General features: G+C 44.0%; 1 protein-coding gene across 1 annotated transcript in view; it reads left to right on the top strand.

The window, feature by feature from the left end:
• Nucleotides 1–14,620, top strand: part of TXNL1 (thioredoxin like 1) — a 34,315-nt gene that overhangs the window by 7,880 nt on the left and 11,815 nt on the right. The window contains exon 2 of the mRNA XM_073543855.1: nucleotides 12,823–12,919. Coding sequence (XP_073399956.1) covers nucleotides 12,823–12,919 — 97 coding nt within the window. The remainder of the gene's footprint in view (nucleotides 1–12,822; nucleotides 12,920–14,620) is intronic.

Raw genomic sequence — 14,620 nt, 5'->3', positions numbered from 1 at the left:
ACAGGATGTAACTCAGGATCAGTAATGTAATGTATGTACACAGTGACTGCACCAGAAGAATAGTGAGTGCAGCTCTGGGGTATAATACAGCATGTAACTCAGGATCAGTAATGTAATGTATGTACACAGTGACTGCACCAGCAGAATAGTGAGTGCAGCTCTGGAGTATAATACAGGATGTAACTCAGAATCAGTAATGTAATGTATGTACACAGTGACTGCACCAGCAGAATAGTGAGTGCAGCTCTGGGGTATAATACAGGATGTAACTCAGGATCAGTAATGTAATGTATGTACACAGTGACTGCACCAGCAGAATAGTGAGTGCAGCTCTGGGGTATAATACAGAATGTAACTCAGGATCAGTAATGTAATGTATGTACACAGTGACTGCACCAGGAGAATAGTGAGTGCAGCTCTGGAGTATAATACAGGATGTAACTCAGAATCAGTAATGTAATGTATGTACACAGTGACTGCACCAGCAGAATAGTGAGTGCAGCTCTGGGGTATAATACAGGATGTAACTCAGGATCAGTAATGTAATGTATGTACACAGTGACTGCACCAGCTGAATAGTGAGTGCAGCTCTGGGGTATAATACAGGAGGTAACTCAGGATCAGTAATGTAATGTATGTACACAGTGACTGCACCAGCAGAATAGTGAGTGCAGCTCTGGAGTATAATACAGGATGTAACTCAGGATCAGTAAATGTATGTACACAGTGTCTGCACCAGCAGAATAGTGAGTGCAGCTCTGGGGTATAATACAGGATGTAACTCAGGATCAGTAAATGTATGTACACAGTGACTGCACCAGCAGAATAGTGAGTGCAGCTCTGGGGTATAATACAGGATGTAACTCAGGATCAGTAATGTAATGTATGTACACAGTGACTGCACCAGCAGAATAGTGAGTGCAGCTCTGGGGTATAATACATGATGTAACTCAGGATCAGTAATATAATGTATGTACACAGTGACTGCACCAGCAGAATAGTGAGTGCAGCTCTGGGGTATAATACAGGATGTAACTCAGGATCAGTAATGTAATGTATGTACACAGTGACTGCACCAGCGGAATAGTGAGTGCAGCTCTGGGGTATAATACAGGATGTAACTCAGGATCAGTAAATGTATGTACACAGTGACTGCACCAGCAGAATAGTGAGTGCAGCTCTGGGGTATAATACAGGATGTAACTCAGGATCAGTAATGTAATGTATGTACACAGTGACTGCACCAGAAGAATAGTGAGTGCAGCTCTGGGGTATAATACAGCATGTAACTCAGGATCAGTAATGTAATGTATGTACACAGTGACTGCACCAGCAGAATAGTGAGTGCAGCTCTGGGGTATAATACAGGATGTAACTCAGGATCAGTAAATGTATGTACACAGTGACTGCACCAGCAGAATAGTGAGTGCAGCTCTGGGGTATAATACAGGATGTAACTCAGGATCAGTAATGTAATGTATGTACACAGTGACTGCACCAGCAGAATAGTGAGTGCAGCTCTGGGGTATAATACAGCATGTAACTCAGGATCAGTAATGTAATGTATGTACACAGTGACTGCACCAGCAGAATAGTGAGTGCAGCTCTGGGGTATAATACAGCATGTAACTCAGGATCAGTAATGTATGTACACAGTGACTGCACCAGTAGAATAGTGAGTGCAGCTCTGGGGTATAATACAGCATGTAACTCAGGATCAGTAATGTAATGTATGTACACAGTGACTGCACCAGCAGAATAGTGAGTGCAGCTCTGGGGTATAATACAGGATGTAACTCAGGATCAGTAATGTAATGTATGTACACAGTGACTGCACCAGCAGAATAGTGAGTGCAGCTCTGGAGTATAATACAGGATGTAACTCAGGATCAGTAATGTAATGTATGTACACAATGACTGCACCAGCAGAATAGTGAGTGCAGCTCTGGGGTATAATACAGCATGTAACTCAGGATCAGTAATGTAATGTATGTACACAGTGACTGCACCAGCAGAATAGTGAGTGCAGCTCTGGGGTATAATACAGGATGTAACTCAGGATCAGTAATGTAATGTATGTACACAGTGACTGCACCAGGAGAATAGTGAGTGCAGCTCTGGGGTATAATACAGGATGTAACTCAGGATCAGTAATGTAATGTATGTACACAGTGACTGCACCAGCAGAATAGTGAGTGCAGCTCTGGGGTATAATACAGGATGTAACTCAGGATCAGTAATGTAATGTATGTACACAGTGACTGCACCAGCAGAATAGTGAGTGCAGCTCTGGGGTATAATACAGCATGTAACTCAGGATCAGTAATGTAATGTATGTACACAGTGACTGCACCAGCAGAATAGTGAGTGCAGCTCTGGGGTATAATACAGGATGTAACTCAGGATCAGTAATGTAATGTATGTACACAGTGACTGCACCAGGAGAATAGTGAGTGCAGCTCTGGGGTATAATACAGGATGTAACTCAGGATCAGTAATGTAATGTATGTACACAGTGACTGCACCAGCAGAATAGTGAGTGCAGCTCTGGGGTATAATACAGGATGTAACTCAGGATCAGTAATGTAATGTATGTACACAGTGACTGCACCAGCAGAATAGTGAGTGCAGCTCTGGGGTATAATACAGCATGTAACTCAGGATCAGTAATGTAATGTATGTACACAGTGACTGCACCAGGAGAATAGTGAGTGCAGCTCTGGGGTATAATACAGGATGTAACTTAGGATCAGTAATGTAATGTATGTACACAGTGACTGCACCAGCAGAATAGTGAGTGCAGCTCTGGGGTATAATACAGCATGTAACTCAGGATCAGTAATGTAATGTATGTACACAGTGACTGCACCAGCAGAATAGTGAGTGCAGCTCTGGGGTATAATACAGGATGTAACTCAGGATCAGTAATGTAATGTATGTACACAGTGACTGCACCAGGAGAATAGTGAGTGCAGCTCTGGGGTATAATACAGGATGTAACTCAGGATCAGTAATGTAATGTATGTACACAGTGACTGCACCAGCAGAATAGTGAGTGCAGCTCTGGGGTATAATACAGGATGTAACTCAGGATCAGTAATGTAATGTATGTACACAGTGACTGCACCAGCAGAATAGTGAGTGCAGCTCTGGGGTATAATACAGGATGTAACTCAGGATCAGTAATGTAATGTATGTACACAGTGACTGCACCAGGAGAATAGTGAGTGCAGCTCTGGGGTATAATACAGGATGTAACTCAGGATCAGTAATGTAATGTATGTACACAGTGACTGCACCAGCAGAATAGTGAGTGCAGCTCTGGGGTATAATACAGGATGTAACAAAGGATCAGTAATGTAATGTATGTACACAGTGACTGCACCAGCAGAATAGTGAGTGCAGCTCTGGGGTATAATACAGGATGTAACTCAGGATCAGTAATGTAATGTATGTACACAGTGACTGCACCAGCAGAATAGTGAGTGCAGCTCTGGGGTATAATACAGCATGTAACTCAGGATCAGTAATGTAATGTATGTACACAGTGACTGCACCAGGAGAATAGTGAGTGCAGCTCTGGGGTATAATACAGGATGTAACTCAGGATCAGTAATGTAATGTATGTACACAGTGACTGCACCAGCAGAATAGTGAGTGCAGCTCTGGGGTATAATACAGGATGTAACTCAGGATCAGTAATGTAATGTATGTACACAGTGACTGCACCAGCAGAATAGTGAGTGCAGCTCTGGGGTATAATACAGGATGTAACTCAGAATCAGTAATGTAATGTATGTACACAGTGACTGCACCAGCAGAATAGTGAGTGCAGCTCTGGGGGTATAATACAGGAGGTAACTCAGAATCAGTAATGTAATGTATGTACACAGTGACTGCACCAGCAGAATAGTGAGTGCAGCTCTGGGGTATAATACAGGATGTAACTCAGGATCAGTAATGTATGTTCACAGTGACTGCACCAGCAGAATAGTGAGTGTAGCTCTGGGGTATAATACAGGATGTAACTCAGGATCAGTAATGTAATGTATGTACACAGTGACTGCACCAGCAGAATAGTGAGTGCAGCTCTGGAGTATAATACAGGATTTAACTCAGAATCAGTAATGTATGTACACAGTGACTGCACCAGCAGAACAGTGAGTGCAGCTCTGGGGTATAATACAGGATGTAACTCAGGATCAGTAATGTATGTACAGAGTAACTGCACCAGCAGAATAGTGAGTGCAGCTCTGGGGTATAATACAGGAGGTAACTCAGAATCAGTAATGTAATGTATGTACACAGTGACTGCACCAGCAGAATAGTGAGTGCAGCTCTGGAGTATAATACAGGATGTAACTCAGGATCAGTAATGTATGTATACAGTATCTGCACCAGCAGAATAGTGAGTGCATCTCTGGGGGTATAATACAGGATGTAACTCAGGATCAGTAATGTAATGTATGTACACAGTGACTGCACCAGCAGAATAGTGAGTGCAGCTCTGGAGTATAATACAGGATGTAACTCAGGATCAGTAATGTATGTATACAGTATCTGCACCAGCAGAATAGTGAGTGCATCTCTGGGGGTATAATACAGGATGTAACTCAGGATCAGTAATGTAATGTATGTACACAGTGACTGCACCAGCAGAATAGTGAGTGCAGCTCTGGGGGTATAATACAGGATGTAACTCAGGATCAGTAATGTAATGTATGTACATAGTGACTGCACCAGCAGAATAGTGAGTGCAGCCCTGGAGTATAATACAGGATGTAACTCAGGATCAGTAATGTATGTATACAGTATCTGCACCAGCAGAATAGTGAGTGCAGCTCTGGAGTATAATACAGGAGGTAACTCAGGATCAGTAATGTAATGTATGTACACAGTGACTGCACCAGCAGAATAGTGAGTGCAGCTCTGGAGTATAATACAGGATGTAACTCAGGATCAGTAATGTAATGTATGTACACAGTGACTGCACCAGCAGAATAGTGAGTGCAGCTCTGGAGTATAATACAGGATGTAACTCAGGATCAGTAATGTAATGTATGTACACAGTGACTGCACCAGCAGAATAGTGAGTGCAGCTCTGGGGTATAATACAGGATGTAACTCAGGATCAGTAATGTAATGTATGTACACAGTGACTGCACCAGCAGAATAGTGAGTGCAGCTCTGGAGTATAATACAGGATGTAACTCAGGATCAGTAATGTAATGCATGTACACAGTGACTGCACCAGCAGAATAGTGAGTGCAGCTCTGGAGTATAATACAGGATGTAACTCAGGATCAGTAATGTAATGCATGTACACAGTGACTGCACCAGCAGAATAGTGAGTGCAGCTCTGGGGTATAATACATGATGTAACTCAGGATCAGTAATGTACTGTATGTACACAGTGACTGCACCAGCAGAATAGTGAGTGCAGCTCTGGAGTATAATACAGGATGTAACTCAGGATCAGTAATGTATGTACACAGTGTCTGCACCAGCAGAATAGTGAGTGCAGCTCTGGGGTATAATACAGCATGTAACTCAGGATCAGTAATGTAATGTATGTACACAGTGACTGCACCAGCAGAATAGTGAGTGCAGCTTTGGAGTATAATACAGGATGTAACTCAGGATCAGCAATGTAATGCATTTACACAGTGACTGCACCAGCAGAATAGTGAGTGCAGCTCTGGGGTATAATACAGGATGTAGCTCAGGATCAGTAATGTAATGTATGTACATAGTGACTGCACCAGCAGAATAGTGAGTGCAGCTCTGGAGTATAAAACAGGATGTAACTCAGGATCCGTAATGTATGTACACTAGGGTGACCGCAAAAAATCGATGTCGGAATTTTGTCCGTCTGAACCCCACAAAACCATTTCCCTTTCCAGATATTGAGAGAGCCAAAATTTGAGCTCGATCAAACGACGTTAACCCGTGCCGCTCGTCGCTCAAAGTTTGAAAAAATCCAAATTGAGGTATTTTAAGATTTAGGTATTTTGCATAGTCTGTTAGACTATAAAGAATGTGACAACAACATTGCAGAAATAGCCCTGACCAAATTTTCGAACCATTTGTGGTATTTGAATGCAGAGTTGGTGGGATTATCGTTTTTTGATCCCACCATTACAGACAATGAAAAGTGGTTAATGGCTAATAAATTGCTCAGTAGCACAGATGAACCATCAGAGCACGCTAACCTACGTGAGTTGATAATTTTACATAGTTATCTAATCTATTCTAGAGCTTTTGTTAAAGTAGTTTTTGAAACGTCAGAATATAATGCTCGGCATTTGCTTACAACTTGCAGGACATATTGCTTTTGTTCTTCATCTTTTGTCAGAAGGTCGTTAAAGTCGGTTACTTCCTACCTCTTTTAATTTTTCTTTCCTAACTTTTGGATTTACAACTCTAGCGTGCTCTGATGGTTCATCTGTGCTACTGAGCAATTTATTAGCCATTAACAACTTTTCATTGTCTGTAATGGTGGGATCAAAAAACGATAATCCCACCAACTCTGCATTCAAATACCACAAATGGTTCGAAAATTTGTTCAGGGCTATTTCTGCAATGTTGTTGTCACATTCTTTATAGTCTAACAGACTATGCAAAATACCTAAATCTTAAAATACCTCAATTTGGATTTTTTCAAACTTTGAGCGACGAGCGGCACGGGTTAACGCCGTTTGATCGAGCTCAAATTTTGGCTCTCTCAATATCTGGAAAGGGGAATCGTTTTGTGGGGTCCAGACGAACAAGATTCTGACATTTTTTTTCCCCCCATATGAGATCCGGTCACCCTAATGTACACAGTGACTGCACCAGCAGAATAGTAAGTGCAGCTCTGGAGTATAATACAGGATGTAACTCAGAATCAGTACAGGATCAGTAATGTATGTACACAGTGACTGCACCAGCAGAATAGTGAGTGCAGCTCTGGGCTATAATACAGGAGGTAACTCAGGATCAGTAATGTATGTACACAGTGACTGCACCAGCAGAATAGTGAGTGCAGCTCTGGAGTATAATAGAGGATGTAACTCAGGATCAGTAATGTATGTACACAGTGACTGCACCAGCAGAATAGTGAGTGCAGCTCTGGAGTATAATAGAGGATGTAACTCAGGATCAGTAATATATGTACACAGTGACTGCACCAGCAGAATAGTGAGAGCAGCTCTGGGGTATAATACAGGATGTAACTCAGGATCAGTAATGCATGTACACAGTGACTGCACCAGCAGAATAGTGAGTGCAGCTCTCGGGTATAATACAGGAGGTAACTCAGGATCAGTAATGTAATGTATGTACACAGTGATTGCACCAGCAGAATAGTGAGTGCAGCTCTGGAGTATAATACAGGATGTTACTGAGGATCAGTAATTTAATGTAGGTACACAGTGACTGCACCAGCAGAATAGTGAGTGCAGCTCTGGAGTACAATACAGGATGTAACTCAGGATCAGTTTTGTAATGCATGTACACAGTGACTGCACCAACAGAATAGTGAGTGCAGCTCTGGAGTACAATACAGGATGTAACTCGGGATCAATGCAGTGCTTTGGACGCAGGAGATCCCTGCTTCTGCACGCGCGGTGATTCCGCATGCGTTCATTGAACCATCTGGAATCACTGCATCCTATACATAGGGGAATGTTATTTATCTTGCGGTGACTGGCCGTAGATAAATATACATGCTGTGGTCTATAAAGACGCTCCGCATGTCCGGTTAAGCAGGGAAGCCGGAGGCGGCCGTGCACGCGTATTGGAGCTGGGACTTCATAAAATCCCCTCCACTATGCTGTAACATCTGTACGCAGCGTCCAATATACAGCAAATCCTGACCGTGGAAACATACCCTAGATGGAATCTGTCACCCCTTGGATGTGTATCACCTATTAATGTGGGTGTGTCTGTGATAGAAATGTTACACTGCTCCTACCTGTCTGCCTCAGATTAATGGTCTTGGTGTGGAGAAATCTTGCATTCTTTCCTTATGTCAATTATTTCTTCCAGGCTTTGGGACATGCGGTGCTGTAAGAAATCCCTACCCTCTGACCTCATTACAATACTACACCCTTCCCATCAGCGTCAGTTACGGCCCCAGAATCCCGTGCCTGCACCCTGCACTCCCTCCACAATACATACTTTATCCTCCCTTCTGTGTGCGCTGCACTCAGGCATCTTCAGCGCAGGAGAGTCACTGTGACCTCCGGTGTGCGCCCCGGTAAGCTGCTCTCCACATTTCCTTCCTGTATAGTCAACACTGTACACTAGGTTCCTAGCAATGACTGTGCAGGGAGGAAGTGGGGAGAACATATTATCGGGGCGCACACCGGAGGTCACAGTGACTCGCCTGCGCTGAAGATCCCTGAATGCAGCGCACACTGAAGGGAGGATGAGGTATGTATTGTGGAGGGAGTGCAGGGCGCAGGCGCGGGATTCTGGGGCCGTAACTGACGCTGATGGGAGGGGGGTAGTATGGTAATGAGGGCAGGGATTTCTTACAGCACCTCACACCCCGGAGCCTGGAAGCAGGGCTGTGGAGTCGGTAAGCCACAGTTGCGACTCCGACTCCTGGATTTTATCAGGCTCCGACTCCGACTCCTTCATAAATGGCCAATTCATAACAACAAATTTACTGTTGTAAAATATTAAACATCGTGCTTATTCAGTTTCTCACCATCATATAAGTAATCAGACCACTTAGAGCAAAAACTACATTTATTAGAATACAATTAGAATATAGCAAATAACTTTTCTAAACTTTTCTAAACTGTAAGTAAATATGCAATAAACACTTTTATGCAGTTAATAAGAAGAAATCTATAAATTTGTCCTCAGAAAAAGTATTGCCTCTGTCAGATCCTCCTTCATGGATGCCCTCAAATCTGATCTAATTATTTTGAGAGCAGAGAACAACCTCTCTACACTAACTTGTGTTGGTGGCAAAGCAGTAACCACTCGGGCAACATCTCTGACAATGTCAGGATACAGAGGAATCGCTTGTTGCACTGTTATTTTTGATGAACGGTCAAATTTCTCAATTTCTTTTAGTGCACATGAAAAATTCTGCTGAAATGTACTGGCTGTGTTCCTTGATGGGGATGACTCTTCTTCTATGCGGGAACGCTTTGCACGGTCCTTGTGATCCAAATATTTTTCAAAATTAAATTCTTCATCAGTTGATGATGAGGGTGAAGATGTGGCAGGACGACCAAATTCTTCTTGTTCCTCCTGACTGTTCTGCAACCCTTTCATCCATACTGCTATTTCAAACAGAGCTTCTTTTCCTTTACTTAGCTGTTGATCATCTAGAAGAATCCGATGCATTGGGTCTACATAAACAGCTGCCAAAAGAATGTTATTTTGTAATAGTAGCTCCTCTCTCCGTTTCATTGATGTAGCAATGCCACTTGCAATTAACCCTCCTCTTTGGGACAGGCGAAACATCAGGTTCTTCCACTCCTTTAAGAAAATACCTGGAGTTAAGTCCTCTGCTTGTAATTTTTTAGTCACTGTAAATGGGTGCTCTAGCAATTTTTCCAGCTCAGTCACCTGATTCCACTGACTTTCATTTAGCGTCAGTTGAGGGTTAGCCATGTCTACAAGAAAGGTTTTCAGTTCAACCAAGCGCTGAATCATTAAGTAAGTACTGCCCCATCGTGTGGCTTGATCAATAATTGCCCCTTTTCCAGCACGTCTCTTCAAAATTGAGTCAACTTTAGGGGTTCTGGCAACAGTAGCCAATTTTCTCACCTTGCCAATCAGTGCAGCAGCATGTCCTTCTTGCAGACTGTCTCTTATAGCCAGCTGTAGCGTATGCACAACACAGCGCATGTGATGAATGAAAGAACATATTGACGCAGTTTCAACAAGATCATCTAAACTATCATGTTGCTGTTCATCTGAAGCAACTTCAGTTTGCTCCTCAGTTACAATACTGTGTTCCTCTATTTCAAACATTTCTGTGTCTGTGGACCCAGAATGTTCTTCTAGCTGCTGGTCACCATCATTACTCTCATTCATTAGCTTAATAGTACTTATCATATTTGAAGCATTGTCAGTTACGACAGAAAGAACTTGCTCTTTTTTAAGTTCATAGTCTTGCAGAACCTTTTCCACCAAGACCTGGAGAAACTCACTGGTGTGATGAGCTTTGGTGTCTCTTACTGCCAATGTCTTGGTAACTATTTCATTTTTGTCACAAACAAATCGGACATTGATGGCAAAATAGTTCACTCTGTGGCGTGTGCAGGCATCCATTTTAAGAAACAGAAAGCGTCCCGTGAGAGTTTTTTTAAGTTCTTCCTTTTGTTTAAAAGCTTCTTCGATTACTAATTTTCTAATACTATCTCTCTCCAGAGAAACACCAAGCTTGCGGGCCATTTCCCCATTCAGACACATAAAAGCTGGTCGTGAAAATAATGAAATAGGCACACTATCCTTTACAACAAGCTCTGTGATCTGTTTTTTAAATGTATCTACTGTCATTGTCACAGTAACTTTGTCACTGACAAAATATCTTGCAACTGATGGCTGCAAAGTTCTCTGCTCCTTTGTTTGGCTGGAAGAGCTGGGCACTGGTTCATTGGTTTGGATGCAGTCTTTCTCATCCACTGCTTTCAGTACTTCTGGATGAAAGCGCTGTAAATGTCTCGTTAGATTAGAAGCTCTGGTAGGAGCATTTTTATCTTTGCCTGAATATGCACTCATCTTGGCTTCACAGCATTTGTTTTCGTCTGGATCATTTGTCATACACTGACAGACATAATGTTTTCTATCTTGAGTGATGGTGAAATGTTCAAATACAGCTGATTTAATGTGATGCTTCTTTGACATTCTCAGGTTTTTAATTCTGCATTCACAATTCCAAATGATAATTGTTTTTCCTAAAAACAATTGTACAAAATTATTGCCAGGTCGTACAACTGATATAGTGGTCAGTAATACTGTTATTATTCCTCATGTACTCACAGTTAACTGATGCAAAGTTTGTTGAAAGGATAATACTTCTTAGGCCGGAGTCACACTGGCGAGGAATACGGGAGAGTGAGAGGCGCAAAAAGCACGCATTAGACACGGACCAATGATTTTCTATGGGGTCACTCGCACCAGGCGTATATTTCTCCTCCGTATTCTACGCTCCGTGCCACTCGCAGCATGCTGCGATTGTCAGCGTACTACGGCCGTAATACGCCAATGCAAGTCTATGGGTGCGCAAAAAATACGGATTACACACGGACCACACGTGTGACTTGCGAGAAATACGCACCAGGTGTCTTTAGAAACCCTGTCATAGGGCTCCATTATATGTCCATTTTGCAAGCCTGCGAGAAAATCTCGCCATACGGATTGCATACGGATGCTGACATGCGCAAAATACGCGACCACACCTTGATTACGGATGACATACGGAGCACTATTTAGGGGTCTGTCATCCGTATTACGCATGTAAAATACTGACCGTATTTTGCGCAGGTTAGTGTGACTCCAGCCTTACAGTCTTCCTCTTCTGAGTAGCAGGCAGCTGTGAGATGCTTGGAAGACGCACACCTAGTATGATCTAGTCTAGAGGAGGAGCTTTACTACTAAGAATTTGCAACACATTTTCACTTTCAGTTTCATACATTGTAAGTAGGGGGGTTGGGGCAGCATGAGGTTAACCAAGTATGATTAGATAAGGGCAGTGGAGAACAGTGACACACAAGAAGTAAGAAATGTCTCTATCTCCAGCAGAACTGCTTATCACTGTTGTTCATAGTTTGATAGAACATATATATTTGAGTAACATTTATAAAATTCATATGAAAGTTCAATTATGAAATATTAATACATTTTTTTTAAAGTCGGAGTCGGTACATTTCTACCGACTCCGACTCCAACCAAAACTAACTCCGACTCCACGACTCCGACTCCACAGCCCTGCCTGGAAGAAATCATTAACATAAAGACAGAATTTAACATTTCTCCACAACAAGACCATTAATATAAGACATACAGGTAGGACTAGTGTAACATTTATATCACCTGTATGCCCATATTAATAGGCCATACAAGTCCCGGGGAGTGACAGATTCCCTTTTAGGGTAAGTTCACACTAAGCCTTTTTGTAGCTTTTTTTTAATGCCAATTTTTATCTGCGTCTTACAGAACCAGCAAAGTCTGAGATGTCAGAAATCTTCTGCACTCACATTGTGGTTTTTTTTTTTTTTTTTTTTTGTCATCGGGATTTTGTGCTTTGCGTGGGTTTTTGGACATGCAGCACGTCGCTTCTTTCAGCGTTTTTCACACATTGATAAACTTTATCAACCTGCACAAGAGACTAATTTAGCATGCCAAAACCGCAGGAAAAAATCCAAAAAAACCAAGGAAAACATGATTTTTTTTTTTTTTTTTTTTTCTGCAGCTTCTTTCCTGCCTAGTGATCAGGTTTTGCTGCAGAAGAAAAATGCTGAAAAAACGCCTAGTGTGAACTTACCCTTCAGTAGAATTTTTTATTTTTTTGTGAGTGAGACCCGTCTGCATTTTAGGATCAATGTCTCCTATCGTATGGTGTATTCTGGGAGTTGTAGTCCTGTGCTGCTATTTGACGGCATCTTACCCTCCGCTCACCACACTGCGTGCTCTACTGTCCCCATCAGGTCTGTGAATCACCGCTGCTGACCTCAGCTCAGTAATCAGATGATGCTGGAGTCTAATCCCTCTTTAGTAGGTGGGATTGGTGCGGGCGCCTCCTGTGTCTTCTGTCTGCACGGTGTTCTCCCTTATTTTGCTGTGAGGTTATGTCTGCCGGTTGCTGTTTTGCAGTTGCGCCCCCTGTGTGAGGATAGCGCCAGTGTTCACGTCACTGAGCAATAAGTATCCACAGGCCGTCTTTCTGGAAGTAGATGTTCATCAGTGCCAAGTAAGTGACCTGCACCCGGCAGCCATGTGCTGCGCCCGTCTCTCGCTCCTCTGTCTGCGCCCGTCTCTCGCTCCTCTGTCTGCGCCTGTCTCTCGCTCCTCTGTCTGCGCCTCTGGTCATGGGTTAGGGATAACGTTCACTGGAGAACATGGGGTGAATAATGTGCTTCTGAATGACAGGCAGATCTGTTGGGGGGGGCAGAGTCTTCTCGCTCTTTAAGTAGATGTATCAACCCCATATTTTGCTCCTATGTACGCATGGACTGTTCTGCACCCTGGCCCTGATTGTTCCAGCACCCTGTGTGCTGTTAATTGCAAGCTCCTGGGGTTTTCCCAGCTCCTTCTCCTGCTTGAATGACAGCCTCTCTGCTGTGTAATTTCAGGCAAAGGAGTCATCAGTCCAGCAGGTGGGCTGGGAATAGAGCCGGAGTGACAGAGGCTTCAGATCTACCATAGTTCTTCAGCTTCATTTGCACGTCAATTAAAATGTTTATTTTCGCTTCCCCACGACACCACTATGGTGAGAGGGCATCCGCACTAAGGACAGGAAATATACTGCTCTAAAAGGAGGACCCCCGCTAAATTCAGCGGTTTTCTGTTCTTGAGGGAGACCTACAGTACCCTGCGTCTGGTGGGGGGGTCCCAACTGGAGAAGCGGGGAGCATGGCCGTACTCGGTGTAGCGGCAACGGACTTCTAGTAAGGGGAGCACTGAATGGTATGGGGCATTGTGTTCCCAGGAGGCAGAAAATTGGTGCATCATCTACGGAGGGGATGTGTGGCCTGGTATGGTGGGGGAAGTGTGGCCTGGCATGGAGGGGGAAGCGTGGCCTGGCATGGTGCAGTTTCTCCTTGGGGAAGCGTGGCCTGGCATGGTGCAGTTTCTCCTTGGGGAAGCGTGGCCTGGCATGGTGGGGGAAGCGTGGCCTGGCATGGTTCAGTTTCTCCTTGGGGAAGCGTGGCCTGGCATGGAGGGGGAAGCGTGGCCTGGCATGATGCAGTTTCTCCTTGGGGAAGCCTGGCATGGAGGGGGAAGCGTGGCCTGGCATGGAGGGGGAAGCGTGGCCAGGCATGGTGCAGTTTCTCCTTGGGGAAGCGTGGCCTGGCATGGTGCAGTTTCTCCTTGGGGAAGCGTGGCCTGGCATGGTGGGGGAAGCGTGGCCTGGCGTGGTGCAGTTTCTCCTTGGGGAAGCGTGGCCTGGCATGGAGGGGGAAGCGTGGCCTGGAATGGTGCAGTTTCTCTTCGGCGAAGGAATAACCAGAGGGGGAAGCGTGGCCTGGCATGACGCGGTGCTCCCCACTGGCCTCAATGGAAAAAGGAGCAGGATGTGGAGAGATTACTTCCAGGTTTTGGGGGATGTTCTTTGGACAGAAGGAGTATAAACTCAACTCTTCAGAGTCCAGGTCATGGACTATCCTAATGCCTGTATTTTTACTTGTATGGATTATAGGACAGACCTAGGAAGGAGCAGGCCAAGACATAAGGGAATGCACATTCTGCAAAAGATAAAAATTGTCATCTCCTTTTTTGTTCTTTGAAGGTCCTGGCAGAGGCCAGGTGGCATCAACAGGGTTTCTGGCCAGATGGGTCAAAATGGGAATTTTGCTTTCATATATGTCAGGGGGGCTGGACCCTCCGGGAAACTTGAAAGCGCACACCACCAGGGCTGTATCCACATCTTGGGCAGAGAGGGCTTGTGTCT

This window comes from Dendrobates tinctorius, unplaced genomic scaffold (assembly GCF_039654945.1).
Source record: "Dendrobates tinctorius isolate UK_male_01 unplaced genomic scaffold, ASM3965494v1 ptg000135l, whole genome shotgun sequence".
NCBI classification, from domain to species: Eukaryota; Metazoa; Chordata; class Amphibia; order Anura; family Dendrobatidae; genus Dendrobates; species Dendrobates tinctorius.
The sequence above is the reverse complement of the archived record's forward strand: the minus strand, read 5'-3'. Positions and strand labels throughout refer to the sequence as shown.